Raw genomic sequence first — 16,652 nt, forward strand, 5'->3', positions numbered from 1 at the left:
GCGGTGACTGAGTCCCTCCGTGCTGCCAGAGCCTCGTCCCTCTCATCGGTCCTCATTCTGCTCGACCTGTCAGCAGCATTTGACACGGTGAACCACCAGATCCTTCTTGCCACTCTTGCCGAACTTGGAATCGCTGAATCTGCTCTTTCCTGGTTCACATCCTACCTGACGAACCGCACCTATCAAGTGTCATGGAATGGCTCCTTGTCCAAACCTTGCACGCTCGAAACTGGTGTCCCTCAAGGCTCTGTACTGGGGCCTCTTCTGTTCTCCCTCTATACCAGGTCTCTGGGCTCGGTAATTGCATCACACGGCTTTTCCTATCACTGCTATGCTGACGACACTCAGCTATTTCTCTCTTTCCCCTCATCTGAGAAAACCCTGATTGCAACACGCATATCGGAATGTCTGGCGGATGTCAGCACCTGGACAACTGCCCATCACCTGAGGCTTAACCTCAACAAAACCGAGCTTCTCCAATCCCAGGGAAAGACTGCCCACACATGGACTTACTGGTCACCGTCGAGAACATTACTGTATCTCCCTCTCCAACTGCCAGAAACCTTGGTGTGGTATTGGACAACCAGTTATGCTGCACTGCAAACATCACTGCGGTCGCCCGATCCTGCAGATTTGCACTTTACAACATCCGCAGAATCCGGCCCTTCCTCAGAAGGGAAGCAGCTCAGCTTCTAGTCCAATCACTGGTCATCTCCCGCCTCGACTACTGCAACTCACTCCTGGCTGGACTTCCTGCCTCTGCGATTAAACCTTTGCAGCGCATCCAGAATGCGGCAGCGCGCCTCGTGTTCAACCTACCAAAGTTCTCCCATGTGACCCCCCTCTTCCGGGACCTCCACTGGCTCCCTGTAGTAGCTCGCATCAAATTTAAGACGATGGTACTGGCATACAAGGCAGTCGATGGAACTGCCCCTGCCTACCTCCAAGCATTGCTAAAGCCACACACCCCTGCTCGATCCTTCCGCTCGACTACCTCAGCTGGACGACTGGAACCACCATCGCTAAGAGCTAGCAAATGTCGGGAGTCTGTGTGTATGCTCAGAAACATGAAAAATTAGGGGGAACATTGCTGACAGAGAGACAGAAGGAAAGACTGATGGACCGTCAGAGAGACAAACGGACAGACAGACTGATGGACCATCAGAGAGACAGACAGACAGACAGACAGACGGACGGACGGACGGACGGACGGACGGACGGACGGACGGACGGACGGACGGACGGACGGACGGACGGACGGACGGACGGACGGACGGACGGACGGACGGACGGACGGACGGACGGACGGACGGACGGACGGACGGACGGACGGACGGACGGACAGACAGACAGACAGACAGACAGACAGACAGACAGACAGACAGACAGACAGACAGACACACAGACAGACGGACAGACAGACGGACCGTCAGAGAGACAGAGAGACAGACAGACCAGTTCTCAGCTCTTAACGTGAACCACTCCCTTCTTACGTTGGCGGCAGGGCTGGGCGTGGCGGTGGCGGGCAGGCCCAGGGTGATGTTGGGCAGGGAGGGGGAGCAGTATAGGGACAGCTGGCTGAGGGAGCCCCCGTCCGCACTGCTGCTGCTCAGCCGCTGGGCCAAGGACACCTGGGGGGGGGGCAGGCCAGGGGTTAGGGTGTCGGAAATCTCGCCCCATCTGGCATCTTGTTGGATGCCAGATTGGGTGGGAAATCTGGCCCAATCTGGCAACACTGGTGTCAGACCCCCCCACCGGAAGGTTCCGGGTTCTATCCCACTTAATGCCGTTGCTCCAGGCGTCCTGGAGCAAGACGATCGCCTAATCCATTCTCCTGCTCCTCATTAATACATCTGAACTCACTAGCATGAATATAAATGGGAAAGCTCCTTAGCAATAGCATTATTTAGCATCCAGGCTAATGGGTCACCAGTAGCATAAATATGGAAGTGTGGTATGGGTGCGAGGCTAGAGGGACTGTGTTGATGGACACACACTGTCGGCTTGGGATGAATACCGATTTAGCAATGCGGGCAAATTTAAAGAGATTGAATATATGAAGATATGGAAAGAGCTGTGTGCGTGCGTGCGTGTTGGTTTGATGGTGTGTGTTTCTGTGTCTGGTGTGTGTGTGTTTGTATGCGTGTGAGCGGGCAGGGGGTTTGTGTGTGTGTGTGTGTGTGTGTGAGTGAGTGTGTCCGGTGTGTGTGTGTGTGTGTGCGTTTGTGTGTGTTGTGGCAACCCGGTCCCAAAGAGAGGTGTTGGATGGCGTATACCGCCGATATCCACCAGTCAGAGCCAGAGAGTGTCCATTGCGTCACCCTAATCGGCGCAATGGAGAACACCTGTGGCGGAGGAGGAGGAAGAACAGGTACCCTTAAGAAGGCTGTGACAGGTTCTCTTAGGGAGGAGAACTGGGAGCACGAGAGAACCAGGAAACCTCCAGGACACGATACGGACGGGTCATCAAGGGGGTTCTAGCAAACCTTTCCCCAGCGTTCCCGAGGAACGCCCCGCCGGCACAGCGTTCCAGCGTTATTTTCGTTTATCCCGCCATGGGCACCGACCCACACGTTTTCTGTTATTCATTTAATAAATGCCTCTTTTGGCTTTGAACGGACCTGGGTGTTTGGTAATTCCTGAGAAAGAGAGACATTCCTGGGGTCGGGTCGCCACATATGGTGGAGAATGCAGGCACTCTGACCAGGCTACGGACTACTCAGGATTACAAACCCACCCGCCAATGAAGAACCCGGATGGAGCAGCCGCCGCGGCCGCCGCCCAGCGCCAGCAACGGAACCAAGCCCTGGCAGCCGCCATCCAGAGTGACACAGCTGAGAGCCTCGTCCTTCTCCGGGAGGCGGTACTACGCCACACCCAACAGGCAGTTTGTGAATCCCTGACCTTCGCGCCGACCAGCCGCCTCACCAAACTCGGCCCGGTCGACGACGTGGAGGCCTACCTGGAGGTTTTCGAAAGGACAGCACGTCGGGAGAGCTGGCCGGAGGACCGGTGGGCCCACATCCTGCCCCCCTCCCTCACCGGACCCGCACAGCAGGCAAGCCAGGATCTGGCGCCGGAGTGCGCCAGTCAGTACCCAGCGTTGAAATAGGCGATATTGGCATATTATGGCCATAGCTTCGCCGCCAGGGCCTAGGGCTTCCACAAATGGCGATTTGACATCCGAGGGGCCATGCGGACTCAAATCTCCAACACGGAAGGCTGATCCGGATGTGGCTCACAGACAGCGATGGACCCAGCCTCCTGGACTGGGCTTTGATAGACAATACCGTCCGTCAGCTCTCACAAGACGCCCGGAGAACCCTTGGCACCAACCACCCTGACACGGTAGACGAGCTGGTCCTGCAACTGGAGAACTGGCAGTTGGCAGTTCTCCAGTTTTAGCATCCGGAACCGACGAGGACCGAATCCCTTGCCACGATCACCCAAACTGAGACCGCCGGCCCTCTCCCAGGAGCCCCGAGAGGATAGACGGTGCTTCGGCTGCGGTCAGACCAGACACCTTGCCCGACAGTGTCCCGGAAACAGGGACGTATCCATGCCTTTGGCCTTCGCCGACGTGGGACGGTCAGGGCCGTGTTTCCTGACCACCTGTTGGGCGCATCAGAAGCCCGTGGCCCCAACCCTCCCAGTGTGAGTAGGGAATAAGGACACTCAGGCCCTCCTGGATACCGGCAGTATCGTGACCCTCCTGCGCCCCGACCTAGCTGGGGGAAAGCGAGGGGAGCCCATCGAGGTCGCCAGTGTGCACGGGGACACCCGCACGTACGAGACCTGCCATGTGGTAGTGCGGACCCCCCGAGGGATGTTTACGGCACGGGCCGGGATCTTGCCCCAACTCCCCGTGCCACAACCAATTAATTGGGAGGGACTGCCCCATATCCCACAGACTGCGGAACCCCGAACCGGGTTACCGACCACCGCGGGACCCGCCAAGACGGCACGGACGAACAGGCAGACCCGCTTATGGTGCTCGGGTGGTCCACTCAACCCCAGCAGAATCATCTGCAGAGGACGACGGACCCGAGGGAGATGGCCCCACCCCACCGGGTACCCCAGGCCACTCAACGGGAGGAACCCCCCGAGCGGGACCCACAGGGCCATCCCTGGACCCTCCGGATACCTTGACGGCTACCGAGCAGACCGGCCCACCAGGAGAAGCCGAGAGCTCCCCTCTCACCGAGTTTTCTGATTTTTTTCAAATGGGGGGGGGGGACGGATTGACCCGGACAGTTTGCCAGTGCCCAGCTGCAGGATGACGTCTTGAAGCACGCCTGGAGTCACGTACTCGCCCACGACGGCCAAGCGAGGGAGTCGTGATTTGCTTGCCACACCGTCACTTCAGAACCAGGGGGGGTCTGCTGTATCGAGTAACTGGTGGTACCCAGCCTTATATCAGCAAAGTGCTGTTTATGGCACACTCACATCTGTTAGGAGCCCACTTAGGCATGGACAAAACCAGGGACCGGATTTTAGACCGTTTTTATTGGCCCGGGGTGAAAAAAGACGTTGTTCAGTACTGTCAGTCATGCCCCGACTGCCAGCGTGCTTCCCCGAGACCCTTGGTTCGGAACCCTTAAATACCCATGCCCATTATCGAAGTACCACTCGACCGGTTAGCTCTGGACATTGTCGGGCCTCTCCCGAAAACCAGCCGGGGACATCGGTACATTTTAGTGTCAGTGGACTACGCTACCAGGTATCCGGAAGCCCTGCCACTCCACGCCGCTACGGCGGTGGCTAAGGAGCTTATGTTCCTGTTCAGTCGGGTAGGGATAACCAGGGAGGTACTCACAGACCAGGGGTCTTGTTTCATGTCACGGTTAATGAAGGACCTGCTTAGCCTCCTCCAGGTAAAGAGGGATAACCAGGGAGCAGGTTTACGCTCCACAGGTTTCTTCCCCTTTGAGCTGCTGTATGGGAGAAGACCAAGGGGACTCCTCGACCTCGCCAAGGAGGCATGGGAGAGTCGGCCATCCCCTCATCGCACTATGGTGGACCACGTGAAGCAGGTGCGGGACCGCATGGCGCAGGTCTGGCCCATCGTCCGGGACCATCTCCGACATGCCCAGCAAGCTCAAGCCCGGGTCTACAACCGGGGAGCCCAGCTGCGCATATTTCAGCCCGGCGACCTGGTCCTGGTCCTCATACCAACGGCAGGTCCTCATACCTGGTCCTCACACCCACCCAACTCTATCACGTAAACCTGCTGAAGCAGTGGCAGACGGGAGCTAACCCACCGGCACCGACACCCCTGGTTCTGGCCGCCCGACGCGACATACCTGTGGTTCCCGTGGGAGAAGACCTCAGCCCAGCCAAGAAGCAAGACCTTGAGGAAGACATCCTATAGCACCAGGATGTCTTTTCAGAAGTACCCGGGAGGACCAGGGTCGCACAACAAGACATCAAGGCGGCGCCAGCGGTCACGGTGCGCGTCCCCACCTACCGGGTCCCAGAAGCCCGTAGGAACGCCATCCGGGAGGAGGTCGTCAGAATGCTCCAGCTCCGAGTCTTCGAGGAGTCAAGCAGTGCCTGTGCCGTGTTCCAATATCCATACTATCCGTACCTACTAGTCTACGTAGGGCGTTCCAATTCAGTTCGGACAAAAATAAGTGTATTGAAAGGTCCCGGATAGTGTACTCAAAACGGTTAAATCGTGAAGTCTGGATCAATGTACACTTTTCGTACTCAACGGAAGCCATCTTAGCTACGTAGCGGAAGAGGGCGGAGCCAGGCTGAGCCAAAGTCGGTGCAGTTTCCACATAGCCTGCATTAATAGAGTCATTTTGTCGTTTTTACAGCTTTTATAGCTTATTATAGCTGCTAGGCGTAAAGAGTTCCCCGTACACAGCGGAATGCTTATTGTGGGGGAGGAGCCGCGGCGGCGGTCATGATCGTAATTTCCGGTTAGTGCACCATGGAGTATTCGATTTGGAACAACACTGACATCTGAAAATTAGCACACAGTGAGTACGGATAGTGTACGACATTTAAGTGTACTCATGGAAGTATGGATATTGGAACACGGCCCAGGTCTAGCCCTGTCGTGCTGGTCCCCAAACCCGATGGGACTTTTAGATCCTGCAATGACATCCGGAGACTCAATGAGGACTCGGACTTTGACGCCTACCCCACAGATTTTTTAGGGCCGATACCGTTACCGATTTTTTTTCATCAGCCTTAGCCGATAACCGATACGCCGATACTGATTTTCTTGAGCCGATATTTGGAGCCAATAGTACCCTGGAAATCCAGAGTTCTCGCGAGAGCACAATTTGAATTTGCTCAGCGAGTCACTCTGGGAACGAGCAATATATTCTGGGCCTCCCCTGACCCAGAACATTAATCAATCACATCGATGTATCAATATAGGCGGGCCAAAAGCGTCGCTGTTTTACCGACCGGATACGGCAAGAGTCTTATCTATTGGTTAGCTCTACTGGTCTGGATACATCACCCCTTGTATTCTTCTGATTGGTCATAGTGTTATCCAATGTGTGTTATCCAGTGATATTTTCAAATACATGGTTGGTGCCGCCCCTCGAGTTGGGCCATATTCATTACTCGTTGCCAGAACCTACAGCTTTCTAGATGTGGGTTTGGATTTCCAGGCTAAGCCTCCCTCAATTTACATCATAAAAATGACACAATGATGATAACAAATGTTACAATGTCTCAATTTAGAAAAATGTACATTTATTGAACTGTCAAGGCAACAAAAAAAAAAGAAAAAGAAAAGAAAAAATAGGCCGATACTGAAAAAAATTATTGGCCGATACCGATACACGTAAGAAATATGCAAACACGCATTTTCTGTTATTAATTAAATGCCTCTTTTGGCTCTGAACGGACCTTAGCGTTTGGTAATTCCTGAGAAATAGAGACATTCCTGGGGCCGCATCGGCAAAGTGTGTTGGGGTGTGTGTGTGTGTGTGTGTGTGTGTGTGTGTGTGTGTGTGTGTGTGTGTGTGTGTGTGTGTGTGTGTGTGTGTGTGTGTGTGTGTGTGTGTGTGTGTGTGTGTGGTCATTTTGGCGTGCAGCCGGGCGGGTGTGTGTGTGTGTGTGTGTGTGTGTGTGTGTGTGTGTGTGTGTGTGTGTGTGTGTGTGTGTGTGTGTGTGTTACCTCGACGCTGGAGCACACTGCGATGCCGTTCTCGTTGGGGATATTAGAGGAGCTGTTGTTGTTCGGGGAGCTGGGGCCAGAGCCGGGAGCACTGCTACAAACAGAGTCTAAACACACAGGTAGAAACACACATCCACACACACATGCACAAACACACACACACACACAGACACACATGTAGAAACACACAGACACACACACACACATTTACACGCATACACACACACACACACACACAAACACACACACACATTCACACGCATGCACACACACACACACAAACACACACACACACACGTAAAAACGCACAGAAACACACACACACACAAAGATAGACATACAGAGACACACACCCACCCACATTTAGTAACACAGTTCTGAACTGAAGTCATTACAAAATGCAAAAGAAAAGATCCGAAGGCTCTCAGATTCTAGTACATTATAAATACTCAATGAAAGTAAGAGGCATTCAGCAGTGTGTGTGTGTGTGTTGGTGAGTGTGTGTGTACGTGTGTGTGTCTGTGCCTGTATGTGTGTGTACCTGTGTGTGAGCATAGGTGTGAGTGTTTGCTTGTGCAAGTGTGCGCTTGTGTGTGCATGTGTACGTGAGAGTGTGTGTGCTTGCCTGCCATATCCAGCGAGCGTTTCTTGGCGGCGGTGATGGGGCTGTCGCGGCGCCGTAGGAGTGGGCTGCTCCGCCTCTCACTCACCTTCTGCTTCAGCCTGGAGCGCAGCTTCAGGTTGGGCTCCGACGCTGAGAGAGAGAGAGAGAGAGAGAGAGAGAGAGAGAGAGAGCGAGAGCGAGAGCGAGAGAGAGAGAGAGAGAGAGAGAGAGAGAGAGAGAGAGAGAGAGAGAGAGAGAGAGAGAGAGACGAGAGTGCAGGGGGAGAGACGAGAGTGCAGGGGGAGAGTTTGAGAGAGAGAGAGAGAGCCGAGAGTGCAGGGGGAGAGTTTGAGAGATGGGGAAGGAGAGAGAAAGAAAGGGAGAAGGAGAGAGTGGGGGAGGCATGGGAGGAGAGAGGAAATGGATGGAGAGAGAGATGAGGGGCGGGGAGGGAGGCAGATGGAGGAGAGTGGGCGGAGAGGGGGAGGTGGGTTGGATAGAGAGAGGAGAGGGGAGAAAGAGAAAAAAGGAGAGAGATAGAGACAGAGAGGGTTGTGGGAAAGAGAGAGGTGATAAATTAAACTGCAATACAAGAGAGGGATCAATGATCCTAATTAAAATCCTCATGTTCAATTAACAACATTCCTGTTGACCATTGAGAGCATTGGTTCTCAAAGTGCGGCCCGCGGGCCAATGGCGGCCCGCAGAAACATTCCTGGCGGCCCGCAATGTTACACAGATGTAAGTTATTAAAAAATAAATAAAAAAATATATTTTATTTTTTTATTATTATATCAATATTAATTTAAACAAAAATAAATAAATATAAAGAGAAAAGTCGACTCTCTAGCTTTCAATTGAATCCTTTTACATTTGTTAGTTCTAATCCGACTGTACATTACTTTGAAAGGATGAACCTCAGTTTCTTGATTTAGAGCTCACTCCCAGAGGGCCACTGTGCAATGTTTTTTTTCACCACTGGGATGCTGACGGCGTTTCCCGCCAATTCTTTTTTCCTTCCTCCCTCAGTCAAATTTTGGGTTCCTAAATTGGCCCTCAGCTGTCAATACTTTGAGAACCCCTGACCTAGAGTGATCCGATAGCTTCAGAGAGAGGGCTGCTTGACCACCATGACGGCCCCCCAGCGAGTGCTCATACTTTCCCTGGAGTGTGATGAAGGACTTGTATGATTCAACTGTATTCATGCCTGTCCTTTTTCCAAATCGGTTTTCACCTCTGTCCCACCTCTCTGCGGCTGCAACACTGTTCAACAATTGTCAGTTCAGTTCAATGTCATCTACTCCCAACAGTTTCAGACATAAAAATAACCCGGCTTTGAAACCGCTGTCAGTATCCCAAGCAAAACACACTTTTAGTTCTCGTCTATCGGGAGAAAAACCGAACCGACAGCGTGTTTCTGCTACTTCTGCTACGACTCAGACCCTGGCCATCACAGGATCACAGGATAACAGGATCACAGGATCACAGGATGCCGTCAGGCAAGGAGAACCCCCCCGAGGAGGTGAGAGTTGTTTGTTTTGTGCCGTTCTCCTCATATCACTGGCTGAGGGTTCAGCAGCCAGACAAGCGAACAAAAGGCCCAGCAGCCCTGTGTGGTGCGGTGTGGGTCACCCCGCTGCCACCCAGCGATACGGGAAACGCACAGTGTGTCCCGGGACGGGAGCAGACACAACATCGTCTCGTTGTCTGGTCTTTTCTTTCCTGGCTCGTGCCATTGGAGCCGAGGCTAGTGTTTACAATGCGTGAGCCAATCAGAAGGCTTGTTGTGCCGCCGCCGCCGGTTGGACCAATTAGCATCGTGGCTAGCCTCCTCATTAACATATCACGTGTGGAGCATACTGTGGGGGATCGGGGGGGACACAATGGTAGTGTTTTGTAAAGAAAGTCCTCTCTCAGCTCGCTGCTTGGCTTCTCACACGAGTCACACCACAACTGCTTTGGTAGACCGTCCCCATTTCATTATAACCGTTATGCAACAGTATCGCAGCTGTAACACGATGGAGAATTCATGGTGAACCATCAGCATCTCTTATTGTATGTTGTACGTCCTGGCGCTTAATGTATGCACTTATTGTATGTCATACTTAGTTATAATAATAATAATAATAATACATTTAATTTAGAGGCGCCTTTCAAGACACCCAAGTTCACCTTACAGAGCATATAGTCATCATAAATCGTTTAAAAAAACAAACAAAAACAAACAAGACATTGTGGAAAAATAAATAAATAGTACGGTACTTAGTTTTGTAGCATCTTATCCTAACTACCGTTGCTGTGTACGGGGAATGGGTTAACCTAGTGATTGTTAGTGCTTGGCACTTGATTCTATGAAAATCCTTACTGTACCGAAAGCGATATTGTATTGTCTTTCTTCTGAGAAATGTACTTATTGCAAGCCCTTTTGGATAAAAGCGTCTGCTAAATGCCCTAAATGTAAATGCTCACATTTACATTTTTCGATTTTGTTTTCACTAGTATATTATTTTTGGACTTATTCATCGATCAGTGTCTGATCCTGACACTAAACAACTATGTTCCACTACAGCAAGTCAATGTGGTACTTTTTTGTGATCAGCATTTTTAAGGTTTTCATGGTCTGTTGATATTCAATATACTAGAATTATGCCAATAATCAAGGCTGGCTATGGTTCACTGTGCCTGATGATCCTGCTTTTATTTATTATGACACACAGAGTGATATGTTTGGTAAACCCCTGCAAGCTGCCTGATGTGAAACAATTGGCTTTATTGTTCTCCAAAGCACATGGTCATGAGGTCATCGCACACTTTTAACACTTTTATACACTCAAAACATGGGTGCCACACAAACCACACCACTTGCACATGCTACATTACTTTTGCACACACACACTTCTTGCGCACGATACAAAAATAAACCCCAACTCTCATTAACTGACAGCTGGGATCCGTCTGCTCATCATGTCACCAATCACGTTCAGGGATACGGGGTGGACTAATTGCATGCTGCAATTCGTCTGGAACCTGCAGGCGCAGACCAACATGCCTCTGGAATTATGCCTTCCCTCCCCACCACCCGGCCGGCCTCTGGAACCCAGATGGCTGCTAGGTGACCATGGGCCATAAACTATGAAGGAACATCAAACTAGACTGTGTTGAAGTATATCTGGATAAAGTGTGTGTGTGTGGGGGGGGGGGATAAATCCAAACAAGGGCCCACTATAGAGGGAGAGGAGGGGGGCTTCATTTGAAAAGAGCAACACAACAAATTTATTTTTTGTTTGTGTTTGAGTGTGTGTGTGTGTGTGTGTGTGTGTGTGTGTGTGTGTGTGTGTGTGTGTGTGTGTGTGTGTGTGTGTGTGTGTGTGTGTGTGCATTGCATTGAGAGAGAGAGAGAGAGAGAGAGAGAGAGAGAGAGAGAGAGAGAGAGACTAGCTGGGTTTCCATCACCCTGATTTTATGTGAATTTTGAAGTATCTAATCAGTAAACGGTGATGGAAACACCAACATTTGCATAAAAATTCTCTAATTCGCAAAAAAGTTTATCCGCTCGCTTGAGGTGGGTTTTGAGAAATGCGAAAGAGAGTATATGCGCAAAAAAGGGAGATGGAAACACACTTTTCAAAACAGCTGCGACGTAGCGAACATAGCGAACATTGAACACACAGGACTGACGTCCTTTCGATTTCCGCATAACGACCGGCCATAGCAACCCTGCCAACATCAACTTGTAGCATCAATATATATATATTTTTAAGCGTTTGCATACATAGACATCCTATATCATATATATATGATATAGGATGTCTATGTTTGCACATCCGTTAATTATACCGTGTCCATTAATCCCTGATATATGGACACCTAGTAATTCCAGTCAAATTGTCAGTCCAGCCTTCAGAGAGCTGGTACATTGTGGAAAATCCATTAAACTTAGGGGTGTAACGGTACACAAAAATCTCGGTTCGGTACGTACCTCGGTTTTGAGGTCACGGTTCGGTTCATTTTAGGTACATTAAGAAAACAAATTGCAAAATATAAATGTGCTGTTGTTCATAACACACTTTTGTGCTTTTAACAATAGGAACATTAGACAATACAAAGCTATAATTCTGCTCAAAAATATAAATACAAGATTCTGAAATGTAGAAATAAAAATAAATAACATTGGCTCAGACTGTTTCTTTAAAAATATATATTTTCTCCATGTGCAAAATTTAACAATTGCAACATAAAACAGTTTCAAGTTGTTGCTTGAAACTAACCCTAACCCAAAATTTGAGTGTACACACGATGTACCCTACATGTTACTCCCGTATGCAATGCAATGCAGCCGTGTTTTTCCGGAGGAGAAGAAGAAGCTGAATAACCGCGAAAACTAGTACATTTAATGATGGAGTCTCCGGCTTTCGTTGAGAAATGTCAACAATTTATTTGGAATTTAACATTGAATATTTAACATTCAAAATTAATAAGGAAATGTAACATTCAACTTCAATACAACCTCCAGCTTTCGTCGTGAGTGTCCGGTTTGTTTACATGATGTGGGGGCATCAGTCTGCGTCACACAAATACCCGGCGCATTTACTGACGCAAATGACGTTTAGAAATGTTAAGCGTAGTGTCCGAATTCTCGTTTGTTCGTTCCCTAAATAGTGCACTATATCATGAACACAATATAGGGAATAGTGAGTGAGTGGATAGGGAACGATTTCGAACACAGCTACGGTGTGCGCAACTGCATTTGCGGCTGCAGCATTTTCCACACATGCGGTCCTCTACTTAATATGTCCGTATTGGAAACTCGTTCGGTACGCCTCCGTACCGAACCGAGCACCCCGTACCGAAACGGTTCAATCACAAATACATGTACCGTTAAACCCCTAATTAAACTGTAATCAGAAAACGCGGTTATATGCTATAGACCCTGGAGTATATGTGGTATAAAGGCTGCGACAAATTTCGAATTATAAATATGTACAATGTATCCTTTAAATACGTCCATGGAACTGATGGCCAATGTGAATAATAGATACGTGTGGACCGCTGAAGAGGTAAAACTTTTCCTTGCTCTCATCGAAGAAAAAACAGCTATTTTAGATGGAAAACAACGCAATTCCACTATATATCAGGACCTAAGAGAGGATGTTATCAAAAGGATACGACAAGCCCTGGAATGTGCGTAGTTCTCTGCTCTAACCACTTGATGGAAACGCACCTAATTCTAATTTATTTTTTGCGAACTTTCTAAAGATTCTTTTAGATGGAAATGTGACTACTGAGAGGAGGTGTGTAGAGAATCGGGTCATGAGGTCTACAATTCTCCCAAACAAACACACAGACAAACACACACACCCACACTCAAGCGTAGGTGTGTGTGTGTGTGAGTTTGGTGCAAGACCATATTTGGACTCAGGTAGACTAATGTGTGTTGTGTCACATGTGATGTGTGTAAAGGTAGATGCATGGGTGTTCAAGTGCGTATGCATGTGTGTGTGTATGCGTGTGTGCCTCTTTCTGTGCATGTGTGCATTAGTTGTTATATGCATGGGTTTGTGAATGTGTGTGTGTTTGTGTGAGGGATGAAGTATGTGGGTGTGTGCATATTTGATTGTCTTTATGTGTGCGTTCGTGTTGTTTGCACATATGTGTAAGTGTTTACGTACGTGTGTGTTTATGTGCACGTGTGTGTTAATGTTTACAGGCATCTGTGTGTTTGTGTGTGTGTGTGTGTGTGTGTGTGTGTGTGTGTGTGTGTGTGTGTGGATGTGTTTATGTGCATCTGTGTGAGTTTGTGTGTTAGTGTTTATGTGTATCTTTTTGTGTCTATGTTTGTGTTTACGTGCATCTGTGTCTGTGTGTGTATGTGTTTGTTTGTGTGCATCTGTGTGTGTTTGACGTAGTGCATCTGTGTGTGTGTGCATGTGTGTTTGTGCGTGAGTATGTGTGTGTATTTGTGTGAGTTGGGTCCCCGCAGCCTACCGGTCTTGCGCAGGGGGAAGTCGTCTCGGGGGTTGTACACCCCCAGGACGGGGTGGTTGTAGGGGGACAGGCCCGTCTGGGGGGGCGAGCTCTGGTCCAGAGAACTGTGCTGGGTTTTCCTGGAGGGAATCACAAGCAGAACACACTCAGGACTGGTGAGTCCCCCCAACGCTATTATGTGTTCAGATCAGCCCTTCTTTTTGCAGTCTTATTTTATCACTTAGCACTGTTTCATTCACCCCCAAGCATATGAGAAACAAAACTGAACTGGTGCTTTTGCATACCCACGTTTGGATCGTCATTATTTTCAAGTTTGGAAGATGGTTATTCTATAAATGCCTATTTGAAAGTATCATAAAGGATTGATTTTCTCACTGCTACCAGTAGGGTGCAGACCACAACCTGTAGGGTAACGTCCAGAAAACTCCATTATAGTCTGGTGTAGCATTTTTCAGTTATAAGAGTTAAAGGAGTGTTTCTCTCAGTGGTACCAGTAGGGGGCAGACCGTCTTAGTACAGTACACTAGGTTCTGGTGGTGAAAAAGGTTAAAGTGGTGATATCATGCTTTTTCGATTTGTGAACGTTCAACCAATTGCAACAAAGTGGGCGTGCTGACCAATCACAGCAGACTGGGCTACCCGGGAGGTGGGCCTTAAAGCGCTATGATACAAATCAGACCGTTTTTGAAAGAGGCTGAAATTGGTTTTACTGAAATGAGCCCTGTGAGTAGTCTGGGTAGCACCGCCCATTCTGTCGGCGACTTGAGTTCGCCCTGCACAAGGGTCTGGAGAAGCGCAATTCATTTCTTTCTGCTTCCGATATGTTTTTGCAGGAGCCAATCACCAAGCTGGCTTTTCCCCTTGGCGCGCTATTGGCTTATTTAACACAATGACGACAGGGAAGCGACGACAAGGGGCCAATCGCGTACAGAGTCAGTTGAACTAGGCCCGTTGATCACGCCTCTTCTGCTGAAGAAAATGACAGCAGCTTCCCCAGACCAACGTGTAATCTACGATTGAGCTTGGTCTTGCAATAGCCAGACTACACTGTGAGAATAATAAGGGTTATTTCTAACATACAGGCATGCAAATGCAATTATAAACCCTAAAAGAGCATGATATGGCATGATATTTAAAGCAGTGTTTCTCTCACCGGTACCAGTAGGGGGCGTCGTTGGGGATTCCTCCCTGGTTGATGCTGCGCTGGGCCAGTGCTTTCTTCTTGTTCAGGACGAACTCCTGCAGACGCATCTTCACCTCTGTGCTTGCCACCGCACCTTGAGAGGGACACAGGTGAGACAGGGACATATGAGACAGGGACAGGCGAGACAGGGACCCACGACGATAACATCATCGGAGGTTGACAAAATGTAACCCTGTCGCCCGGGGACAATGGTGCATTAAAGATGTGGACAACGTAACATTGACGGAGAGAGGCAACACACACACACCCAAACACACACACACACACACCGCACTCGCACACAAACACACCGCACTAGCGCACACACACACACACACACACACACACACACACACACACACACACACACACACACACACACACACACACACACACACACACACACACAGACACAGACCCTAAGTGTTCAGCCTCTCAAGGTCTACCGGCCCGAGAGAGAGAGAGAGAGAGAGAGGGAGAGAGAGAAACAGAGGAAACAAGAGAGCGAGCGAGAGATAGAAAGAGAGATTGGGGCCAGCAGCCAAGGGCAGAGGGATCATTCAGCAGCCTCTATGGGACGCTGTTGGAAAATATCCTTGAAGGACTTGCAAATGCTCACATGTGCGCACGCATTTAACACTTTTACACACTCAAAACATGCATGCCGCACAAACCACAACACTTGCACATGTTACAATGCTCTTGCACACGCACACTTCTTGTGCCCGGTACAAACCAAAACTCCCACTCTCATTAGCTGACAGCTGGGATCCGTCAGCTCATCATGTTTAGGAAAAAGAGATGACAGTTGGTGGTAGTTTGTGCTGGCATCATACGTTTGTTTGTGTGCGTCTGTGTGTGCGTGTGTGTTGTGTGTGTGTGCGTGTGTGTGTGTGTGTTTGAGGACATACTCTCTTGTCTTGTTCTTGTTCTTCAGCAGCAGCATCATCTGTTTAGTATAGTCTAGTATAGTCTACATGGCTTAATGCGGTATAATATAGTCGAGTATCTAGTATAGTCTACATCAGGGGTCGGCAACTAAGTTTGGCCTCGGGCCAATTCTTCGGGCTTGGGTAGAGGTTGCTGCATTGTCTCCACAGAAACAACTCAGCGATATCATCATGAGCAGTTCTAACTGGAGAGAAAGCAAAATCCGCGAGCTGCTGATCATGTGAGAGATGGTGATGCAGTCGTATTAAACAAAGACGTTGAAAGATGGTGCGATCTACGAGAGAAACGCAGAGGAACTGTCCTTACGAGGCTTTTGTCGGGATAAAAAACAAGTGGTCAGCAAAATAAAGAATATGTTGGCGTTTTTGCACTTGTAAATAGTTATCGCGTTTGTAGCCTACACTCAGACGGAATATGCAAATTATTCTAAAGAGGTCTAGACTCTAGACTGTGCACAGCCCCGCCTTCTCCAGTAAACCAAGTAAAACACTTCACACAACACAACACAACACCCACACACACGTATACGAATGGAGGGAGGAATATAAAATATTTTTGACTGAAGAGAAGATGTTCGATGACGCAAAGCTGCTTGCAAGTGATGAATGGTGTGCGCAGCTTGCATACATGGCAGATACGTTTGCATATCTGAATGAACTCAATACACGAAAGCAAGGTCGAGATGAAAACCTTCTTTCAAGCACGGACAAAATAAACTGTTAATTGAACCAACATACATTCATTTCATGTTTTCCATGCTCAAACAGCCACATGAATGGTCAGTA

General features: G+C 49.2%; 1 protein-coding gene across 6 annotated transcripts in view; it reads right to left on the reverse strand.

Annotated features, from left to right (window-relative positions):
• LOC130380890 (histone deacetylase 4-like) overlaps positions 1-16,652 on the reverse strand; it is a 143,307-nt gene that overhangs the window by 44,136 nt on the left and 82,519 nt on the right. For 5 of the 6 annotated variants that reach the window (XM_056588294.1, XM_056588295.1, XM_056588296.1 and 2 more), the window contains 5 exons: positions 14,887-15,010; positions 13,734-13,852; positions 7,770-7,898; positions 7,145-7,251; positions 1,494-1,631 (listed from right to left, as the gene is read on the reverse strand). In XM_056588294.1, the coding sequence (XP_056444269.1) occupies positions 1,494-1,631; positions 7,145-7,251; positions 7,770-7,898; positions 13,734-13,852; positions 14,887-15,010 (617 nt within the window). The remainder of the gene's footprint in view (positions 1-1,493; positions 1,632-7,144; positions 7,252-7,769; positions 7,899-13,733; positions 13,853-14,886; positions 15,011-16,652) is intronic. The other variant, XM_056588299.1, reaches the window with a different exon arrangement.

The sequence above is a fragment of the Gadus chalcogrammus genome, chromosome 4 (genome assembly GCF_026213295.1).
Source record: "Gadus chalcogrammus isolate NIFS_2021 chromosome 4, NIFS_Gcha_1.0, whole genome shotgun sequence".
NCBI lineage: Eukaryota > Metazoa > Chordata > Actinopteri > Gadiformes > Gadidae > Gadus > Gadus chalcogrammus.